The sequence below is a fragment of the Leishmania martiniquensis genome, chromosome 10, assembly GCF_017916325.1.
Source record: "Leishmania martiniquensis isolate LSCM1 chromosome 10, whole genome shotgun sequence".
NCBI classification, from domain to species: Eukaryota; Euglenozoa; class Kinetoplastea; order Trypanosomatida; family Trypanosomatidae; genus Leishmania; species Leishmania martiniquensis.
This window is the reverse complement of record NC_090145.1, coordinates 545,032-566,816: the sequence shown is the minus strand read 5'-3', so window position 1 is coordinate 566,816 and position 21,785 is coordinate 545,032. Positions and strand designations below refer to the sequence as shown.

At 60.8% G+C, this 21,785-nt stretch overlaps 9 protein-coding genes across 9 annotated transcripts; all 9 read left to right on the top strand.

The window, feature by feature from the left end:
- Positions 1-121: 121 nt before the first annotated feature.
- LSCM1_07112 (uncharacterized protein) lies at positions 122-1,666 on the top strand (the record flags this gene model as incomplete). Its single annotated transcript, XM_067324500.1, has 1 exon — positions 122-1,666. One exon carries the CDS (start codon positions 122-124, stop codon positions 1,664-1,666), a length of 1,545 nt encoding a protein of 514 aa, XP_067180704.1.
- A 1,497-nt stretch (positions 1,667-3,163) lies between these two features.
- LSCM1_07111 (uncharacterized protein) lies at positions 3,164-3,424 on the top strand (the record flags this gene model as incomplete). The annotated part of the gene is made up of 1 exon (XM_067324499.1): positions 3,164-3,424. The coding sequence occupies one exon, from the start codon at positions 3,164-3,166 to the stop codon at positions 3,422-3,424; it is 261 nt and encodes an 86-aa protein (XP_067180703.1).
- An 807-nt stretch (positions 3,425-4,231) lies between these two features.
- LSCM1_07110 (uncharacterized protein) lies at positions 4,232-5,506 on the top strand (the record flags this gene model as incomplete). Its single annotated transcript, XM_067324498.1, has 1 exon — positions 4,232-5,506. One exon carries the CDS (start codon positions 4,232-4,234, stop codon positions 5,504-5,506), a length of 1,275 nt encoding a protein of 424 aa, XP_067180702.1.
- Positions 5,507-7,491: 1,985 nt separating this feature from the next.
- LSCM1_07109 (uncharacterized protein) lies at positions 7,492-8,025 on the top strand (the record flags this gene model as incomplete). The annotated part of the gene is made up of 1 exon (XM_067324497.1): positions 7,492-8,025. The coding sequence occupies one exon, from the start codon at positions 7,492-7,494 to the stop codon at positions 8,023-8,025; it is 534 nt and encodes a 177-aa protein (XP_067180701.1).
- A 1,922-nt stretch (positions 8,026-9,947) lies between these two features.
- On the top strand, positions 9,948-11,291 carry LSCM1_07108 (uncharacterized protein; the record flags this gene model as incomplete). Its single annotated transcript, XM_067324496.1, has 1 exon — positions 9,948-11,291. The coding sequence occupies one exon, from the start codon at positions 9,948-9,950 to the stop codon at positions 11,289-11,291; it is 1,344 nt and encodes a 447-aa protein (XP_067180700.1).
- Positions 11,292-12,757: 1,466 nt separating this feature from the next.
- Positions 12,758-15,076, top strand: LSCM1_07107 (uncharacterized protein; the record flags this gene model as incomplete). Its single annotated transcript, XM_067324495.1, has 1 exon — positions 12,758-15,076. One exon carries the CDS (start codon positions 12,758-12,760, stop codon positions 15,074-15,076), a length of 2,319 nt encoding a protein of 772 aa, XP_067180699.1.
- A 1,873-nt stretch (positions 15,077-16,949) lies between these two features.
- Positions 16,950-18,704, top strand: LSCM1_07106 (uncharacterized protein; the record flags this gene model as incomplete). Its single annotated transcript, XM_067324494.1, has 1 exon — positions 16,950-18,704. The coding sequence occupies one exon, from the start codon at positions 16,950-16,952 to the stop codon at positions 18,702-18,704; it is 1,755 nt and encodes a 584-aa protein (XP_067180698.1).
- Positions 18,705-19,381: 677 nt separating this feature from the next.
- On the top strand, positions 19,382-20,371 carry LSCM1_07105 (uncharacterized protein; the record flags this gene model as incomplete). Its single annotated transcript, XM_067324493.1, has 1 exon — positions 19,382-20,371. One exon carries the CDS (start codon positions 19,382-19,384, stop codon positions 20,369-20,371), a length of 990 nt encoding a protein of 329 aa, XP_067180697.1.
- Positions 20,372-20,977: 606 nt separating this feature from the next.
- On the top strand, positions 20,978-21,742 carry LSCM1_07104 (uncharacterized protein; the record flags this gene model as incomplete). Its single annotated transcript, XM_067324492.1, has 1 exon — positions 20,978-21,742. The coding sequence occupies one exon, from the start codon at positions 20,978-20,980 to the stop codon at positions 21,740-21,742; it is 765 nt and encodes a 254-aa protein (XP_067180696.1).
- Between the last annotated feature and the right edge of the window lie 43 nt (positions 21,743-21,785).

The window sequence follows — 21,785 nt, the reverse complement described above, 5'->3', positions numbered from 1 at the left end:
CTTTTTCGTCTCTGTATTGCCTTTGGTCTCGCGCGAAACGCTCTTCTGGCTGCGCGACTGAACCTTCCCCAGTGCTGCGTGCAAACACCTCTCCCTTTGTCACCGGCGATATTCAGCGACCATGATTGGCCCTAACGAGAGCAGCAATGCCGACCGCTTGGAGTACCTGTACCTCAACCTGGTCGGCCAGACGGTGCTGATCCACACGGTGGATGGGGCCTTGTGCGAGGGCCTCTTCGTCTCTCGCACTGACGCCGATGTGGCGGCGGACGAGGCGGGCGTCTTCATCTCGTTCCCACGCAACTTACCATCTAAGGTGCATAATGCCCTCGACTCGTCAGAACTTTCGGATGAGACGCGCCTCTTCCGGTACGAGGACATCCTCATGATGGAGGCGAAGAACATGAAGCTGCGCACCGAGACCCCAGGCGCCGGCCACGTGCACTCTTACCGCGGTGAGCACGACCTCAAGACACTGGACTGGGCTGCCGAGGGTGCAGATGAGTTGCTGGAAGCCGACAACCACGTCACAGGTCAGTGGGATCAGTTTAAGGCAAACGAGCGGTTTGGCGTTGCATCGACGTACCGCGAAGAGCTGTACACAACGAAGCTGGATGAGTCGAAGCTCAGCAAGGAACAGATCGCTTACGCCGAGCGCACTGCGAAGGAAATCGAGGGCTCCAGTACGCGCAATCTCCAGCACCGCCTCGAGCGCACTGACATCACGACGGAGTACGTCGATGAGGGTGCCATGTTCTCCGACGTGGCACGCGACGCTCGCGGAAACAAACGCACTGCTCAGCCGACGCGCAAGGAAACCTCAGCGGCCGCGTCAGCGGTGCCGGCTGCGCCAGCCGCAACGGTGGCAGCAGCCACATCTTCAGCGGGCCGCGGTGCAGCTCGTCAAGCTGCGGCTGCGGCGCCACCACCGCCGGAGGAGCCCATCGCCGCCCCACCAGCGCCGACGCCCGAAGGTACTGCAGCGCAGAAGACAGTCTACAGCCCCAACCCGTCGGCCACACCGTTCGTGCCGCCACTGAAGAGCTTCTTGGCGAACGTGGCGAGTCTCGTGGCGAACAACGACAACTGCTACGCGTGCCCGACGGACTGGCCTGGCGACATCGACTTCTATGACCGCGACGTCTCGCACTACTCGCGCCAGCAGGCGCCAGTGCAGCCAAATATGCATCACAAGTACAGCCAGCCAGTCATGAACCCCATGGCAGGCCGCGTAGCCCCCATGAATCACCACCAGCACCACAGCATGGCCCCGCATCCTGCGGTTTACAATGCGGGTGGTCCGATGGGGGGACACATGGGCAACCCGCACATCCAACAGCAGCACCCGCAATACATGGACCCCGGCAATAACAATGGCATGATGCCGCCGCAGGGGCCAGGAACGATGCCGGGTCCCTCCCCGGCACGCATGCAACCACAACGCACGCCCAAGACGTCGCAGCCTCAGCAGCCAGTCCACACAACCGCTCAGGCCATCCCGCCGCCTCAGCAGCAGCCGCAGGTGTCCGCAATTGAGAGCAGTGGGCCTCCGCAGGACCGCGCTGCGCCTGGCGCCAAGAAATTACGCCGCGGTGGTATGGCCTCTTCGACTCGCCAGGACGGTGGAGAGGGTGCACAAGGCGGTAACAAGAAAGGGGGGAAGTAGTACTGCAGTGCCGTTGTGCACAGCATGCAAGCGCGCTTGAGAGCGTTGTGGCGTTGGTATGCGTCGAGGCGTATGAGCAAGAACCGAAAGGAGGTGCAGTTGTACCTTTTTGAGGCTCACCACTGTCTTCCATGCCCGTCGCCCATCTGCCTCTCCCTGGCAGCCACCCATCATACTGCAGATGAGGTGGCGTGCGACCGCATGCTGTGACTGTATCGCGTGAGGGGGCTGCCAGGCATGCGTGCGCCTCTGTCGACGCGCAGCGAGCTCTCACGACGGCGTTTGTGGACGTAATGTATGTGTATGCGCCTCTACAAGCGAACGGGAGAGGAAAGCAGCGGCGCACAAGAGAAACCGGAAAAAAAGGCGGTGGCGATGTGCCCCTCGCGTCGCATCTTTTCGCATGTCAGTGCGCGCGCCGTGGGTGAAGTGTGCATTTCGTAAAGCTGTCCTGTCCTTTAAGCTTCGTTTTTTTTTTCGCTCTTCTTTCAGCCGTCGGATCGGGTTTGGTTTGGAGTGCATGTCGACTCCGTGAGGAGGCACGACTGGAGGAATGCGTGAAGGAAACGCGCGTGCGTGTGTGTGTGATGGTAGTGGTGGCCGTTGCCATGGGGGACACGTCTTGCAGCTGCGCCTCCTCCTCTGACCCAAGACCCCCCTCCTCCCCGCACGCACACGCACACGCACACGCGTCGCCTCCCTGCGGCAGAGGGTGTGTGTGTGTGTGTGCGTGCAAAATTTCGGTAGGGAAGACAAATGAGTTAATTACAACGTGAAAGGGCATTCAACAGAGGAAAATGAAAAAACAAAAACGACGACGACGGCGACAGAGACGCTGTGTTCCACAAAGCGCGTCGCTCGATGCGTAGCCGAAAGGCGGCACGCACTGCAAGGGGCTGTAGATGAAGGGAAAATTCGGACTCACACAAAGAATAGCTCAACGCAGCGCTCAGCGCGCTTTTTCACATGCGCCCCCGCCCCGCACCGTCATGCATGCACTCATTCAGTGTGATGGTGAAACGTGTGTGTGTGTGTGTGTTCAGGTGATCTGACGAGTAGCGCTGCTTGCGACGCTCTCCCGCGGCTTTGTCTCCCCTAGGGGTGTCTGCCGTGGCAGTCACGCCGCCGGTTTCCACCCCACCCACACACACACACACACATGAGCGTTCTCTTCTGCCCTCAGAGAACTCGCATAGGCTGGGGATGTGCGGTCTCATGACCGCAAGCCAAGCCACAGGTTCTGCGCAATGCCTCTTCCTCTGCGATAAAGCCGCGATCCTTTACCACCCACCTGCACGCTAACCTGCGCACACGACAGACACAGGGAGGACGGATAGAGCGACTCCGGTGAGGTTTTGTGTCTTGGACCGCTCTCCCACGCGTGTGCGCACTCCTTCTTTTTTCGAGGGGGAAGTACTCGGAGAGGGGGAGGGGGTGCACATCCACGAGCCGCCCTGCAGCTGAGGCTTGAGGAGTCACACGGTTTGCTTGGCAGCGATGGCCTCGCAGCAGGACGCACTTGTGGAGGGCACCACGCAAAGTCACTCCACCTCGAGACAGTCTCTCTCCAGTCACCCTCGGCTGCTTGCCTCGGCTGCAGAGGTGGCGGTGCCCGACATAGACTCTGCAGCAGAAGATAGCGCCTATTTTGCCTCCTCTGACGACTGCGACACCCCCCGCTATATCCCCTGCAAGGCACGCTACGCCGTCGGATCGACCGCTGTGCTTGTTGAGTTGCTGCATGAGGTAGACGATTAAACAGAAATAGATGACCCAAGAGGACGCATAGGCGTGCGCTGAAGCGCGTATGGACGCGGCAAAGGTCGAAGTGAGATGGGTGCGGGCTGAGGAGACCTCTATGGGCATGGGTTGACCCTCCCCTTTCCCCGAGATTATGAGCGCAGGCGCACTTTGGCTCTTCGACACCATTGCGGCTGCTTAAGAGGATGACGGAAAGGACAAAAGATTCTGAGAGCGGCGCGAATGCGCCAGCGCCGGTTTGGTCCATTCCCACTCAACCGACTTGTACGCGCGCCGTCACCGCCACTGAAGACGCGCGTGCTATGTGACCGCATGGAAGAGTAAAGGAAAGGCGACGAGAAGTCTGCGATACACTGCTGCGGTGGCAGACAGCGCACAGGGGCACCTGCTGCTTCTCCGCGCTTGGCGGATGCTCGGCCTTGTAGCATTACTCTCGCTGCATCAGCACATCCTTCTCCCGACCGCTGCGCCATCCGTATTACCTGCAGTGTGGGGAGGCTTCTGCACGTATAGGTAGAGGGCGGCGTGGTCCATGCCAACCCGCTCAACCCTTACGCGCCACAGTGCATCATGACGCTCTCCTGTTGCTTCTCATGCCTCCCTCTGGTGATACCTTTCGCAGCCAGTTGTGCCTCTATCCCACCCGCACTGCAGCGGCAATCTCCCCCATCGCCCCTCTGCACCTGTTGTCTCCGCCCCCTCGCCCACACGAGCTGGGAGAATATGATGTATGAGTCCTGCATAGACGCCCTCTGCGTACGTGTGTGTGTGTGTGCTGCGGATCACAGCTGACACACTGCCACGATGTCAGAGAGCAGACAGTTCCTCAAGGGCCTCGATGACAAGCCACACCATATTACCATTCCCCTGGAGGACTGGCAGGGTCTAACCTGCAGCAATGCCATGCTCTTAAGGCACCGGTATGGCGTTAGCCACAGGGAAGTTTGTCGGCGACTGCGCAAGGGTGACCTGCAGAACAGGACATTCCGCATTAAACACATTATTCCGCAGTTTTTGTCGGTAGAGGAGCTTTGGGAGCCCCGAAAGCTTAGTCAGATCGCGAAGGAGCGCAATCTCTTCCGCGGCTGCCTCCTTAATGCCCGGCGAGCATATAAGAAGCCATCTGAGTCGGTTCAAGACGCAACCGTAAGCGTCTTGCCTCCTCCTCTGCGACTAGGCATCGGCGGTGCGCTTGCGCAGACTTTTGCCACCCGTGCGACGCTATGCTTCGGCCTTCACCTTCTCCTTTGCGTTGAAAATGAAGACGCTGAGCAGCAAAGCCTGCCGCTGGCGCTGAGGGATGTGTCGGTGCGCGCGCACCTCGAGCGCTTGCCGCTGGCCGTCTTACACCACCTTATTTCTGAGCTGTGCGAGGTGCGCGCGGCTTGGGAACGGGACCTTCTTGCGTCTAGTGCCGCAGCTGCGGTCCAGGAGCAGGCAATACTGGACCGGGAGGCCATCAACGCGCTTCTCTATCACGTTTGCCTCTGGCAGCGCCGGTACCCTCTTGCACTTGTGTCCGCCGTGCTGTCCTTCTACGATGACAACAAGCAGCTGTTCTCAGCAGCGGCCCCAGCGAGTCGCTCCATCGCAGCTCAACTCGAATCGCTGCTGGAAGAGGTGCACTCGCGGCTTTACCCGGACTTGAGCAGCGTGCCGGGCTTGATCCGCTGCGACGTCTTCATGACGTACCCCCACATGCCGCTCGAGGAGCAGCGGCAGCTGATGCGCGAAATTGCCGCGGCTGTCGCTCACCGCGAGGCCACTAGCAGCCCGCAGCGCCAAGTAGGCAAGGAGGCTGAGGAGGAATGCGTCACGGACAACCTCATGCGACACTCTCGCACCCCTCCCGATCCGCAACTTCTTCTTCACCCCTTCGTTACTGGCGGCTCGGCGGCCATACCCGAGCGTTTCTGCACAGCCATGTCGACGGTGCAATATCACGCGTTGCGAAATGCCTTTGAGCTCCACAAACACGACGGTGTTCGTCGCTTGGCTGCGCAGGACTACGGTAGGGGGTCAGCATACCTCACCCCGCCTTGCCTTCACCAGTCGGCACCGTTTTCACCACCGTCATAGATGGCTGGTGGTGTTGTGCTTCGTTACGCACATGTAGGAGGTCCCACATGCACGTGTGGGTGCACGTGCGCCCTCTTCCCCTTCCCTCTTCACCATCACCCCCACACCAGCCACGTGCGCTGCATCTGCAGAGCATATGGAAAGGGAAAGGCACAGCCAAAGGACCTTCTTGCGCAGCGCACACACATGTGTGTAAGATTTGCAGGCACGGGAAAGGCGAGAAGAGGGCGAACAATGAAAAAAGAGTCGATGAAGGGCAACACGGCTGAGAGTGTATGTTTGGGGCGGGAGGGCGTGTGGGTGTGTCTCCCCACCCCCGCGAGCGCTGCCGCTGAGCTCCCAGCTGCTTCTTGTCCGTTATTGCCCGCCACCCTCCTCTTCCGTCTCCCTCACCCCTCTCCCTCGCACACACGTGTGCGCGCGGGATTTCTTTTGTTTTTTCCGCCTCTTCCGCGTTTTGCCTGTCGCTGCTGCTGCGCGACACGTCCCCTCCCTTTCCCCCGTCTGACTGCCTCTGCCCTACAAGTTAACAGGCACGCCCACTCATGCTTGGCGACATGGACGCGGCTCACCCCAGCTGCCGTAGGATAGGGATGGGGGGGAAGGAGGGGAGGAGGGGACAGCGCAGTCGTGTGAAAGGCCAATAGAGGGACGCTCCTGCAGAGTGCCCCTCCTCCCCCCTTTCCCCTCACTCGAGGCCCAGTACGGCGACGGCGATGGTGTGTATTACCCTCAAAGACACGCCATGGCGCTGAGCCGCTACCGCCGCCTCGTCATCTTTTCCTTTTTGCTGTGCATTCGACCTCTGTCCTTTCTCTGCTCCCACCCGCCTCGATCTCTGTCACACCTTGCATGCTCTGATGCCCCCTTGCACCAAACTAGTCAAGGGAGGAGAGGGGGTGGGGCGGAGCAAAGGGAAGCACGATGAGGGAAGAAGCACATCACACGCACACGCATATATGTATATATATATATCGCGCTCCGCTCACTCCTGCTTCTGTTGTGGTGGATCCCGGTAGCGTCTTCTCGCGATCGTTCCCATCACCTCTCCCTTCCCACACACGCACAGATATGCCGCTTACATCCGCCGATCCCTGGCGGCGAAAAAAATTGTAATGACCGATATGTATATATATATATATAGGCCACAGCTGCGCAGCCCGCCAAAGCGGAGTCGCACACCTCTGCAGACCCACAGATGGGGCGCCCGAGCTCGTTTGGTGGGGCAAGAGGTAATATGGTGATGGTATGCACTTCCACGTTGCTTCTGTTGCTGTCGAACGCTCTCCCAGCGGTGGCGTCATGATGGCCCTTGCGGTGACTGCGGCGCGCGACCGCCCCCCTCTGTCACCGCCACGTTTCACCTACCCGCTTATTCTTCCATATCCCTCCCGCTGGCGCGTGTATCGCGCGGCGCTGCATGCGCCGTCAACAACTCTCTCTCTGGATGAACACCCACGCACACATACATGCGCAACACCTCGGGCCACCATTGCTTTCGCCTCACTGCTGCCGCTCTGTGACGGGGCACTCACTGCGCCTTATACGGACGGTCGTCTCCCGCTGCGACAACGCCAAACACACAGAGTGATCGCCCTCCGCCTTTTCGCCGCCATTGCCACAGCCCACGCCCCCTTTCGCCCACCCACCCTCCCCCTTCCCCTCTCAGCTCCTCGCCGCCTGAGGTGTGCATCACCGCAGCATAAACGATTGCCCACTCGGGCCTCTCACCTGTTTGGTCTTATTACTATTGCGTGTTTTATCCCTCATCCTCCTTCCCCCCCCATCAGCAGCAGTGAGGCGCACACACACACACGCATATATATATATATATATTGCCCTCTACACCGCTTTGTCTTGTTGCTTCGTTGCCACTCACAGGTGTGTAGCCTCAGCATCGTGCTTCGCTGCCCGAAAAAGGGCTCACAGCGTTTCTTCGTTCTTTTCCTCCTCCCTCTCCCTCCCCGCCGGCACTCATCGTCGCAATGCAGGCGGTACTCGCTCAAATCCACAAGGCCAACGTGAAGGCGCTTGTGCTGAGTCGCATGGGCATCACGATGGTCGTCCTGGACGGGGTTGCAATGCTGATGCTGATTGTCACATGGGCTGTATCCGTAAAGAAGGAGCAGGGGGGTGTGATGGCACGTTACGCCGCCGGCATTATCGGCTTCATTCTGCTTGCCATCACCATGCTGCTCTCTGTTCTCGTGCAGCGCCTGCAGCCGCGCCTCGCCATTCTGTATGCGCACCAGGTGATGACGGTCCTGACGCTTATTCTGAGCTCACTCAGCATGGGCATGAACGACGTAGTTGTGGACCTCTGTAATCGTGGCAAGCAGGTGGAGAGGACGCAGTGCGGCTCCCACATTGCCGAGACGATCGCTGAGGTGATCGTAATTCTCACCATGGTCATCGGCTACGGGTCCTCGCAGCAGCGCATTGTCACCTTCATCGACAAGGGTATCCTGGACGGCATCAAGGGCCGCTCGAACGCTGGTGGCATGACGCAGCTTCCATAGCAGAAGAAGGCCACAGCCATGACGGGAAGATGGGCTCGCCTGCCGTATTCTCGAATGCGCAGGAGTGCGTGTGTGAGGAGGGGGGAGGAGGGGCAAAGGGGAAGAGGGGAAGAGGGGAAGAGGGAGTCTGAAGGTGTCAGGCACGCCACCCTCCTCCCGTTTCGTTATCGTCACGGTGTACACTTTCTCCTCTGCCCCCGTCCGCACCTCGGATGTGGAAGGGGGGAACGCACCTACGGACGGAATGGGGTCCCAGAGGTGAGGGTGAGAGCACACGCACCCAATACTCACCTGATGACTATTTTGCCCTTCGCATCCCTTTTCAATCACCGGCGCACCCCTCCCCCCGGCCACTCGCTCGCCCCTCTCCTCACCTCGCGCGCCGGTGGGAAGCTGCAACACACGCCGATGCGCACATAAGTGCGCCACGCGCAGATCGCTCCTGCACTCCTCAGCCACCACCATCACCACCACTCTTCCTCTCTCTCTCTCGCCCATTTGCTTTGGCTTACTTTTCTCTTTCTCTGTGTACGGTTGTGTGCGCTTCTTCGGACTTGTCGCCTCCACGCGCGCCGTGTGCTGTGTATTGGGTCTGCTGAGCCACCACTGCGGTGTACGCGTGTGCTGCCGCTGCCGAGGGTATGTCTTGCCGTTGGTGCTTGCTTCACCAGTTGATGGGCTATCGCAGCCCTTCTCTCTTTCTCCTTCGCCTCTGCGCTCACGAGCTCGTCCGCGCTGCCGGAGAAGGCTGCAGGGTGTGCCTCGTCTCGTCTTCAGTCACCCGCGCCCCGCTTGCTCTCTGCTTTCCTCTCACCTTCGGCGCTGTCTCTTTGCTCTGCGGCATCCCCCTCCTCCCCCCTCCTCGTCGGTCGGCCCTACCCCTTCACTTTCCATGCCTGTGCGCGTTGAGGTGCCTCAGCACACCTCTTCAGTATACTGTGTGGGCGAGAAAGAAATCCTCTTAGGAGGCGCCACTACCACTTGCAGAGGCGCGACTGTTGCGTTGATGTGTGCGTGTGTGTAGGCGCGCGCGTGCTTGTGTCGGGGAGGCCTTCCCGGGGTGGAGGTGTCCGCAGGGCAGAGAGAGAAGAGGGAGCGGGCGGGCGGCAGCCAATTGACGAAACGAAGCAGTGGAACACGAAAGACCGTAAGGGGGGAGGGGAGGGGGAGTCAGAAAGCGTTAAAGAACGTGTATGACTGTTGCTGTTATGCTTCGAACTCTTTCTCCTCCCACACGCCCCATCGATCGTCTCGCGTGCTGCTGGGATTGGCTTTTGAGCGTGCGCGTCTGCCTGCACTCAGAGGCCTCTCTCGAGCGGGCGACTGTGCAGGTGTGTGTGTGTGTGTGTGTGTATCGCTTGCATGCTGGACGCCTCTCTCTCTTGATACTAAATCAGAAAACAAGTTGGAGGGCAGAAATACGTCCTTTAGCGCTCTTCGAAGGGCTGGTCGACCCGCCCCACGAGGGGGGCAGCGAGAAGGCGCTTAGAGCGCCATCTGGGTCGTGAAGGGGGCGATGGCAGAGGGGGGGGGCGGGGCGCTCCACTTTCGGTATGCGGTCTTATCTGCGGTGCAGGAACGTATCTCTTCTCTTTCTCTCCAATGCCCCCACAACGGTCCAGTGAGGAGTCGCTCTCCCCCACCCCCGGCCTTCCTCCACCACCTTGCTTCTACTTGGTGTGTGCCAGCACATCCTGTCAACCGCTCGCGTTTCGCCCCCCTTCGTATCATGTCTTCCAACTACAACTGCCACGACCGGCAGCAGATACACGCGCTGCTGTAGCCACCGCCATACACTTCTTCATGGTGGTTGCAGCGCACACGCTGCGTCGCACCGCTCGATCGCCTCGTAGACCGCGCCAAAAAAAAGTCGGTGCACATACGCACCTGCGAAAGGCGCACTCCGTGACTGAGCAAGCGTAATGGCAACACCGGAGGGGGAGGTTGAGCCGCAGTGGACGCTCCTTGTGTGCATGCCAAGGTGCCAGGCGGCGCACCCCGTCATCGTGCGTGAGCTGCTCGATCATGGCGTCGACATCGTTGCGCGACGCTTCACGCTAACCCCCGATCAGGCTCTGGTCATCGTCAAGCAGTACACATACTTGCGGCGGCGCGCGACCGAGCCCGACCCCTCCACAAGCGTCGCACCGGCGGCAGCGCCCGTAGGCGCGCCGGCACAGCCGTCGTCGTCGTCGGAGCTGCGGAGGACGGGGTGGCCTGAGCCGCCATTTCAGCAAGCACCTGTGCGTCTGCCGCACCTGAAGTCGCAACAACAGGCGAAGTCGCAAGCCGAAAGCGGTCAGCTCCTGGCCAACATCATGCGGCTCGCTCAAGGGCATCGAACGCAGCAGAAAACAGGCCCCTCCCCCGTCACCATCTGTGGAAAGGGGGTGGATTGTGCTCGCGGGGCGGTGGCACCGCCATCGTTCTCTGCAGCTCTGTTTCTCCACGAGAACAAAGAGGGCGGCAGCGGTGAGAACTCTGAGCCCACGTTGTCGAGCCCACGCGCTGCTCCTCATAGCGCATGCGCTGCCAGGGAAGCCACACCAGTACCGTACCAAAGCGGTCGTCCACATGCTCTCTCCTCTCCATCGGCCACGGCATCGCCGAAACGCTGCACCTCCGGCGCGGATGGCCACACGTTCGCATCCGACCCACAGGCCCTGCAGCAGGTAGAGTCTCTCTTACACGGGGGTACAGTATTGGTGCTGCTCCTGCGCGCCGTCAAGGCTGTGGAGCTCCTGGTGCGTCTGGCTGGCCCGGAGGATCCTCACGAAGCACAGCGCGTCGCGCCAGGCTCCTGGTCGGCTCGCTACGGTGCCAGTGAAGCGCAGATGGGTGTGTACACCCCTAGTAGCCGAACGGATGCCAGGGCCGCCGTGCAGGCCGTTTTCGGGGAACAGTGCGCGCCAAGAACAGACCATAGCAAATCCCAAGTGCATTTGCAGGAGCGGTTGGCACACGGGCTCGGCGGGGCATTTCCGGTCATCGCAGCCCCGCCGGCGGCCCCGCTGAGCTTCGCGCAGATCCTCCTCGCACTTCGTGCCGGGTTGCCGACGGAGCAGCGTATTTCCTACTACACGGGCGTGCACGACTCCGCTCCTTTGGTGGCGTCAACAATCGCCTCTACCTCTACCGCCGTGGCTGAGGGGTTAGATGCCTTGGCCTCAGTACCGCAAGCATCCATCGACAGTGGTGGAAACGCGGTGTCCGCCGCAACGATGCGTCCCGACTCCTGCATGTACCAGAGCACCTTCTCACAGTAAGTGCAGCACCACGAGAGGCTCGACGCGAGAGATGACCCTCTGGCCGGCCGCGTAGTGGGCTAGCCCTTACACGCACATATGCGCGCGCATGCACATCTTCGTGTGGGCACAGGGAGCGACAAAGGATACGGCAAGAGGAATCGGTAAGGGATGTACATAGCCAACAAAAAGACGGAACGAATAGTGACTCTGCTTACTGCTGGGTGAGGGAGAGAGTGATGATGACTGAGGGGGATAGCGGCTATCTTCATGCAGCGCCATCCCTCGCTCCTCATGCCCTTCTCTCTCTCTCTCCCTCTCTCGCTCGCTCGCTCGCTCGTGGCACTGGCCAGCAACAACAACTTAGATGAGGCACCCAACGGTTACTCACGCTTGCCCCACCACGTCGCGCCCTCACAGGGGGGGGTGATTCTGTCGACTGACGTGGCAAGCAGCCAATGATGCGGTGCTGCCTCTTCTCCTTGGCTGCAGCACCCCTTTACCCGCCCACCCTTTTCACGACGTCGCCTGCTTCTCACGCTCGCCCTCTGGAGGAGGAGGCAGTGCGCCTCTCTGTGAACCCGCTGCTATGTACATCGTCCTCTCTCTTTTCCCTCTTTCATTCACCTTCGCACGCCCACACGCACACTCACTGCGAGTGTTCGCATCTTTCGGTGTTCAATTTCGTCTCTGCTGTATATGCGCCGCATCGCGAGCGCCGCAGTGTGTGAATGTGAGTGTCTCAAACTTCAGCGCCGCCTTTGGTTTTTTTTTTCGGGCCTCTCTGTTCTCCTCAGTCGCCGAAGCGGTGGTTGTTTGGTGTGTTGCACACCTGCGCGTGCCGTCTCTGCCGATCGAAGCCGCCGCCGAGCGCGTTGGTGTTGCGGCCGTTGCCAAGGCTGCCCCCCACCCCCCTCCCCACACACCACCACCGGTCACATCTCTTCCGCATTTGTTGTTCCTCTCTCTCTCCGTCTTGTACAGCGGTAAAGGGCTTGCGAGAAACCTCGCCGCCGTCGTCGTCGCTGTAGTGGTTGTTGTTGCGGCTGTCGTGATTGCTGGCGTGGCGTAGCGTTTTTGTTGTCGTTGCTCAGCCCCGGCCTTGCGGCAGTGCATCAGGGGTACACGCACACACATATATATATATAACTCGTTCTCCCCTCCCCTCCTCGTTCCGCTGTTGCTTTGGGCGGAAGGGCAGAGAACAGTCGCCGAGGAGGAGGCGCCACCTGCGCGCTTTCACGTTCCCACCCACCCACATTTATCTCCCTCACGCTGTCATACATACACTGGCGACGGCGATTGAGATACAGTAGGCGTTCCTCGTATTGGTCGCCAGCAGCGAGTGGCGAGGGCGGGCAAACGAAGGGCGGCCGGCGCTAAGTAAGGGGCTGTACCGGTGCGCCGTGCGAGAGCGGTCCCCCCCTCCTCCTCCTCTCCCGCAAGCACACGCACGTACACGCACCGTAAACATCGGCATCGTCGTCATGAATAAGAACTACCCGGGCCGTATCACCTCCGCTCCGCTGGCGCAGCAGGCGCGGGGGATGTCGTTGCGCTCCGGTGCACCATTTAGCTTCCTCGACCGCGCCCACTCTGGCGCGCAGCAGCAGCACCACAGCAGCTTACCTCGCGCGCCGCGAGCCAAGCCGCCTACCTCGGTCCAGGCCCCCTCTCCAGCACCTCCACAGTCCAAGGATGATGCGGAGGAGGAGCGTAGCGGTGCCGGTGAGGCGCCGCCGCCCGATGTGTCGTACCCGGAAGACCACATCTACAACGTGGAGGACTTCGTCAAGCTGCGTAAGTGTCAGGCCCCAGTCCCGAGCGAGGTAATGGAGTACGCGCGTGCCATGTGGAAAGAGATGCCGGAGAACATGGACGACATGGAGAACAACTCCCTGCGCGACAACCTCTTCCGCGAGCAGAATGCGTCGACCATGTCAAAGGTCATGACAGACCGCAAGATCAACAACGAGGTGCTGGGCATCCTCGGCAAGGTCACCGCGTCGAACCTGGAAAGGATGAAGAAGGAGCTGACAGACCTGCCCATCCGGCAATCCACCAAGGAGGAGATCGACGAGGTCATCAAAGTCTTCTTCAACAAGTCGACGAAGCCGGAAGACAGCTGCTACACACACCTGTACGTGCAGCTCATCGCGCACCTCATCTCCTCCATCGGCGAGCGCGAGGAGGCTGGTCGCATGATCCGCAGTGAGGTTCTTCGCCAGTGCCGGTCGACCTTCATGAACTCCGGGGCAGAGGCGGTGGAACTGGAGAAGCGGATGACCGCCATGTCTCCAGAGGACGCCGAGATGGAGCGCATCCAATTCTCAGGGAAGCAGAAGGCAAACATACAGTTCCTCGGGCTGATGTTCACGAGCCGCCTCGTGCGCCAGAAAGTGGTGCACGCCGTCTTGGACTCGCTGCTCTACGGGCCCGGCCACCGCCGCCACATCCCGACAGACTACAGCCTCATCCACTTTATGGAGCTCCTGCAGGTGTGTGGCCCACACCTCGACGCCGCCTTCTACGAGGACCCGCTCCCACGCTACCGGGAGACAATAACGGAGCTGAGCAGCTCACACCCGCAGAAGCGCATTCAGTTCCTGCTGCAGAACTTCCTCGAGACTATGAATAACAATTGGGTGCCGTTGCACGGCCCCGGCGCGCGCCGCACGGAGGGCAGCGCCAACGGCGCGTCGATCCATAACAATGGCACGGGATCACCGGTGAATAATAACACCCGCGGCGGCCACACAACCACGATGTCGCCGGCGCCGGTGCTAATTCAGGAGGCCCAGCCCAGGATACCGGACTATGAGGAGTTCTCGAAGGTGATGGATGACTTCTTCATGAGCAGCTCCGTCGATGAGATCGTCTCCATCATGTCTTCCATTCCCCCCGAGGTGGTCGTGGTGTACTGCACCAAGTGGCTTGGCCGGTACATCAACACCTACAAATACACGGCAGAGCGCACTCGCCTCGGTGAGCTGTTCGAGACCTTGGTGAAAAAGGGAGCGCTTACTGTGGAGCAGGCGCAGGAGGCGCTGCTGCAGCACGTGCAGAAGTCAGCGGAGGAGGAACTCTTCACGGACATCCCAAAGTATTTTGTGCACTGGGCGTCGCTGATCAAGCACGGTCATAGCGTCTTCCCGTACTCGCTGCACACGAAGGTGCTGAACATGCTTGTAGACAATCACGTGAGCATAGAGGTGATTGCAAACATGGTGCGCGACGTGGAGGCCGACACAAAGCCGGAGCAGCTAAAGGACTTGAAGCCCCAGGACCGATTTCGTGTCCTCCAGGCGCTCCTGCGCTACACTCCACCAATGTTTGTCCACGAATCGGATGATGACCAGCAGCCAAAGCAAACCGTGCTGGACGTAGTCGGCACCATCGACCCTGAAGTGACGTACTTCAACGAACTGTGCACCTCCTACGATGACGATAACTTCCACGCAAGTCCGGCCCTGAGCGATATGCAGAAGCAGAGCCCGTTTCTCTGCGCCTCGGCCTTCTTCACGTTTGTGCGTTATGACGTGAACTTCCTGTGCTCCCAGTACAAGGAGCTGCTGCGCAAAATCTTCACCGCCCGCCCGGCCGACACGCTGCTCGTGGAGGTGTACCTGCAATGGAAGTGTCTGGGGTGCTCGTATCGGTTCCTCTTTGCCTTCATCCGCAAGGTGCTAGATGTCGTGAACAACCGTCTCGACGTGCTGAACAAACTGGCCGCGCAGCTGCGTACCGCCTTCAAGGAGGACACACTTGTCTCCCTGATGGAGGAGGCAATCAAAGAGCGCAAGTGAGCAGGATTGGGCTGAGGGGCGCGGAGACCGTTTCCCGGGGCGTTCCCCCTCTCCCTCCTCACCCCATGCCCTGCGATGCACTGCGCCCCGACGTGGTGTTGCTATCGAACCGCTTTGCTTCTGCGTGTGCGGGCACGCCTTGAAGAGAAAAGGGGGCGCACATGCGTATGTGAACGCGGCCCTTTGTTGGCGCTTGCGCTTTCGCTCCGCCTGCGCCTTGCGGTGCACTCCTCTCTCTTTCTGTGATATGTATGTGATTGTGTGTGTGTGTGTGTCAGCTGCTGTGCCGTGGCTGATGCTTCGCCCCATCTCTTGTTGGCCCCGTGGGCTGCTCGGGACTTGCTTCTCTGTGCTTCTCTGTGCCTCTCCCCCTATCGAAGGCTCAGTGCATCTGTGTGTGTTTTTGTCCGTTGAACGGCGGCAGCCACACGCCCATGGCGGAGGCTCTCTTGGATCGCCAATGTGCATACATCGTCGTGTCTATGCACGTGCCTGTATGGGTGCACGCAGCGATGTGGCAAGGGACCAGTGCAAGGAGGGCAACGGAGAGGTGTGGAGAAGGCGAGTGAGCGGCATAAAGACATCTCAAGGCATCGCCACTCATACGCTTTCTCGTTGGTGCCTATACCCGCCCCCCTGCGCGCGCCGACGCTGCTTCTCCAACATGTACGCATTACAGTTGCACTGTTGCCCCCTCCCCCACCTCTCTGTCTAAGCGCTATTTTTATGGTGGCTTAGCTGCTCTTTTCCTTGTGACTTGACAGGGCGCGCTGGCGCTGCACATGTGTTGCACGTCGTTGCTGGTCGGATACCGTTGCATTTCTTTTGTTGTTGTTACGTCGTCGTTGCCACTGTTAGACCGAAAAAGATTCTTGTATGGTGGTGTTTGTCTGGCGCACTAAACCACGCGTCTCGCTTTTTTTCTTCCTTTCTCTCTCTCTCTGCTCGGCTCTCTCTTTCTCTCTGTGTACAGCAGCAGCAGAGAGGCCTTTCACGCGGGCGAGAGAGGGGAGCGGAGAGGGCGCCCACCGCCCATGTGTGCGGCTGTGTCGGCTTCGTTAGTTTTCTTTTGTTTTTCTTTGTTATCAGCGGTGAGGCGGAGGGGACGACTTCCCCTCCGCCTCACCGCTGATGAGAAAAAAATTTTCGTTAACGGCACAACCCACCAAACAGAAAGGATTGCGTAAACAGAAGCGCTCATGTCGATGGCCTCTCCAGAGAGATGGAGGGCAATCGGAGAAAGAGAGCGCGCGCGTGTGTGTACGTGTAGGAGGTGGGTGTGTGAGTAGGCGTGTATTCGTGGCCGCCTCGCCCCCCTCCACCACCCCCCTTCCTCCCCCGCATCCACAGCTGCGTCTCGCACGGGGGAGCAGGGATGCGCAGCATCCGCGTCGATGAGCCGTGGCGGTGAACCGGATGCAAGATATGAACAATTTCGCTCCTGTGTTGAGACCCCTACCTCCCTCACTCTCTCCCATCCTCTGCGTCGGCGAAGGGACGAGGGCGTGCGTTCATGCGGCTGCACCCATGAACTGCTTCCTCTCACCTCCCGCTCCCCGCTACTACTTCCCCCTGCCGTCTCCTTCGGACCGCCACCGAAGACGAGCACGATTGTGTTTCGGATGCGGGTCCACATTCGCATTCCACGCGTTAGCAAAGCTCCGTCGCCCTCGTCTCTCGCCACCACCCCCAAAGCGTTCCTTCCTCTAATCGTTATGCCTACTGTGCGCATCACCGCAGGGCGATCGACTCGGCGTACGGACTTGTGTGTGCGCCCTGGCGCTTAGTGAGTGCGGAGCGAATTCGCAGGATCGACTTGCCCTCGCGTAAGCCCATTGCAGCAGCCATCGCCACCAACCGCTTATCATACTGCATGTTGCATCGACGAGCACACCATTCCGCCCGGGACCCCACCTCCGCCACTCTCGCCCAGTCTTCCGCTGCCGTGACACCCTCGACGCTGAGCGAGGATGTGGCAAGCCTGCTAAAGTGGGGGCGACACCTGCTGCAGGAGCAACGACAGCAGCGGCGGACGCCGAGCGCTACCCGCGCGTGTGCAGACCCGCCGTTGGTAGCATCGAGGTCACCGCTGCTGTTGGCCTCTGCCGCGCAGGCACCAGCCTCCACGGCCCCGGGAGGCGATGAGCACCCGCGGCGGATGCCCGCACAAAGTGCGATGGCGGCGGCGATGGACCCCGTCGCCTTTGCGGCTTTCGATGCGTCCGTTACCCTCGAGCAAGCGCGGCAGCGCCTCGCTCAACTCGAGGAGGTGGAGGCATCAAACGCGCGCGTGTTCGAGCGTCGATGGGCGCTGCTGAGCCTCGGCCGCGAGCGGCTGCTGCGGCTTCACCGAGAGCAGCATGTGGTAGAAGCCCCATCGCCACGCACACGCGAGCTTCAGCGGCTTATCGTGACGGTGCAGGCCATCGTGGAGGGCGAGGCGTCACTGAAGGAGGCCCTGCGCGAAATTTTGCGGAGTCTGGAGCCGTTGTACCGGCAGCATAGCAGTCAAGATGGGGATGTGAGCCGCCCGTCCCCGGCGCTTGATCAGAGCATTGGCCTCGTGGCGTCCGACCATGCGGGTCACTCGCTCGGCTCTGAGGAAGGCGGAGAAGCGGTGGAGGGCGCTCCCGATTCTCTGCGTCAGCTTGCCGATGCTGTCGCGCGTCGCACCCGCTTCGTGCTAGACGCGCATCGAGCGTGGCAGGCAGCCCGTGCAGAGCAGCAGAGGGCAGCAGTGGAGCAACTGCAGCGGCGCGCCGAGAGTGAACAGGCGCTGCGGCAGCAGCTCGAAGGACTGAAGGCTGCCTTGGCGGAGGAGACGGAGGAAGAGGCCCGCGAGCGTAACCGGCTGGCGGAACAGCGTGCGCGGTGCGCAGCGGCTGAGCGTGCCGCTGCCCTCCAGAATGCGTCCGCGCTGCGCAAGCAAGCCGTCAAGGAAGCACTGCAGCAGCTTGAGCTACTGCAGCAGGAAGCCCGGTTACAGAACGCCATTGCGCGTCAGGAGCTGGCTGCGAGTGAGGCGCGCTATCACCAAGAGAAGACAGCCTACGACATGGCCCTCAATGACCGCAACGCTGCCGAAGAAGCTCTAGCAGCAGCACAAGAGGCATACCGTGGCGCGAAGCGAAGGCGCGAAGATGCAGAGAGTGACCTTGAGCAGGTGCGTCAGGCGTTGAAGTCGGCGTCAGACAAGCACAATGCGCTGCGCGTGCAGCGAGCTCAGGCTGCGGCAGATTGCGCAGCGATGGACGAAGAGCTCCATCGAAAGCAACGCGCGCACGGCAGTTTGCTGTCCGGCGAAAAAGACGCGTACAGTAGCGCCCTTGTCACTGCCCTCTCTCTCGGCGGCACAAGTGCCGCTAACGGCGCCGCGGAACGCTGCGCAATGCTTCAGCGGGCGTTGCCGCGGCTGGAGCAGCATTTGAAGCGCAGCTTGGAGGAAGCGGCCTTCCTCGAGCGAGCCGAAGCCGACCTGCGAGGCACTCTTGAGCGGGAGAAGAGCGCACTCGGTCTGCTGCGCCGGCAAAAAAAAGCCCTCGAGGCGTACCTTACGCCCCCCGATGATGGCGTTGGCGAGGGATGCGGCGCGGTAGTGCGAGAAGCGGGAACAGCAAGCAACCTGTGATGCAGCCAGTGTGGTAGCGAAGCGAGGCGGGGTGGGTTATCTCTGCGAGTCGCCGTGACAGAAGCGCTGGTGTTGTTGGGGAGTGAGGAGAGGGCAGGAAGGCTTGGACCGTCGAACAATACAGCGCACATCTTCTCCGTGTTGCCTACGCTCTGCCAGCATCTCTGCCTCTCCCGCTCCCTCCACATCTCTATACCGCCTCTCTTTTCGATGTGGTCTAATGCAGCGCGCATGCGCACCTCAACTTCATCTCGTTGTACAAAAACGCGCGAGCAGTGTAAGGCACACACACACTCTCTCTCTTCCTCTCCCTCCAAATGTGATCGTCTTCATGGCTCGCTAGATTGCGAAGACAAGAGGAGGAAGAGAAGAAGAGAGAGACGGCGAGCGGGCGGGCGGGCGGGCCCAACGCTGCGGTGTGCTCACTGAAAGAGGGGGGAGTGGAGGGAGGTACCGCCGCGCTCCTCGTCTCTCTCCCCCTCTCCTCTGCCCATCCCTTTCTCTTTGCCTCACTCGGTCTGTCTGCTCCGCTCCGTTTGTGTTTGGTGCCCCAGTCGCGTCGCCGCATTGCCCAACAGTACACGGGCAGCACGCCCACATAGCGAGCGTGCTCACGTGTACGAGGAGACTCCCCCTCGCCCTCCCTCTCCACATCCGCTGCCTATTGGAAGCGCCATATGAAATTTCATCTCCACGTGGTGGACGGCAACGCCCCCGCCAGCGGCGCTACGGCGTCACCGTTACCGTCTCCGCCAAGCTCGACGGAGGCGGCGCAGACGACAGCGGTCATGCTTTTCGCCCACATGACGCTGCGGTGCGGGCACCTGAGTGATGTGCTGGTCGTGAGCGCCAGCACAACACCCGCTCTCGCCCAGGCTGCGGCACTGCAGCCGCCACAGAGCCAGCTCCACTCAGGTGCCGCGCAGCTGAGCAACGCCGACGCCTCGGTGAGCGAGGACACGCAGGTTTTGCATGTGGCTGGCAAGCTGCTGAGCGGGGCCGTCGGCGATGGCGCTGTTGTCGGCCTTCCCTATATCGACAGCGACAGCGGCGGTGCTCGAATTATCCCCTACGCATACTTCAGCTCCTCTTTCTCCGAGGCGGAGGAGTCACTGCGCCGCGCCGTGTGCATCGTGGAGGAGAGCGGTACCGCTGCGTCGCCGCAATACTTCGACCTCATCGCCACGACAGACATGGCAACGTTCGACTACATTATCGATTACTACCAGCAGCAGCGCGTGCGCCACGGCGGTGCTGTCACGAAGGGCAGAGGCACCAAGCCGGTCGGTGTGATGCACATTGTCGCCGACGACCCGTCGAGAGCGGCGCTTGTGCTGCAACGCGTTGTGGAACTGATGCTGAAGCGTAGTGGCTGGGCCTTTTCCGTTGATGCGCACACAGCGGAGGAAGAGGAGAAAGCGCTCGCTGCGCAGGCAGACGAGGACGAGGATGACGACCGGATGGATGAGGGTAGTGACGAGGAGGAAGGTGCCGGCCGCGGCGTGTCCAGCGGCCGTGGTGGTGGCGGCAATGCAGGCACCGGCGGTGGCAGCGCGCACGCTGGTGCCCGCAGAGGCAGTGCCGACAGCTGGTTGAATCACATTGATGAGGCGGTGCATCTTTTCGCGCAACTCTTTGGCGTGGATGTTCTGGTGGCCCTTGTGTAGACCGGGTGCGGTCCGGTGAGAGGGCGAGAGTGAGGCTCTCTGGTCGGTGGAAGAGGCGTCGGCCGTGCTTTCTGTACGCGGTCATCGCAGGATGCGAAAGCCCTTGGCTTGTGTAGCGGAGCGGTACAGGGCGGGGAGAAAAGTGGCCCCCTCCCCTCTGTGGCCTCACACACGCACACTGCATGTAAGTGCCCGTGTTGAGGCGTCGTAAGCGTGAGCGGCCCTGCCGCAGCTGCGCCCGCTCATCTCCATCTCCTTAAAGACAACGAGCGACTCAGCGCGCGCGCGTCGCCTTCGCTGCCAGGCCCGGAGGGATCTGCGCTGTGTATGCTAGTGGAGCTATTATTCACAACGAGGTGGCAGTGGCAGCAGTCAAGTAATGGCGTACTCCCACCCCCACCCGGCGCCCCCTTTCTTGACGGCAACGCCAGTCGTTCCCTTCGGCATAAACACACACACACACGTGTGTATGTGTGTGTTACTGGCCATGAGTGCTGTCTCGCAGCGTACGCCTGAGTGCCTCTTCACCTCACTTACTTTGTTCTCTCTCTCTCTCGTGTGTTTTACGTGTGCGCATTCTTCAGTGACTGCTCGGCGCGTGTTGATATGCTCCGTTCCTGCCTGCCGCGGCGATGCATGTCCATCGGCGTTGCCTGCCGCACCCTCGGCTTTCAGGCACCACCGACAAACAGGCGCGACCTCAAGAAGAGGTTCGTGCAGCTCACTAAGGCGAACCACCCGGACCTGCACGCGGATAACGAATCGGCCGCCACCGCGAAAATGGTGCAGCTGACAGAGGCCTATGCCTGCCTGAAAAAGCTGCTCGAGCACCGAGTTCAATATCAGCAAGGCACCGGCCTCAGCCCATGTTGCCAGCGCCCCTCCAGCAAGGGTGCGAGCAGTCGGGGCAACGCAGCAGCAAGCCCTCACGCGGATGAGTGGGCAGAGGTGGGGGCCAGCTTCCGCGCCCCGGGCTCGTCGATAAGCCTGCGCAACTTCACGCTGCCGTGGCAGCGCACCACCGGTGGTAAGGTAGCCTCCTCATTGGCGGCGAAGACGTGGGAGCCGGGCGTGTCCTTCCGCGACTTTGCGCGTTACGCACGGCGCCTCGAGAGGGAGCGGCAGCAGAGGGAAGAACGCATTCGCAGAGACGCAGCCACGGCAGGTGGCACACACGGCTTCACAGCGGAGTACTTTGAACGCACGCAGAGGCGCAGCGTGTCCGGGCGCGGGATGGAGAAGGATGGGCTGCCTTCAACGCGCCTCATAGCCCTCGGCGCCTTCTACTACGGCCGTCGGCTACGCTACGCTGTCGCACGAGCGCCGCGAACTATGTGGGGCGCACTTCGCTACGTGTTTTTAGGTCATTAGAGTGGATTCTTTTCTCCAGTGAGGCGATGCGCCTGCCCTTTTA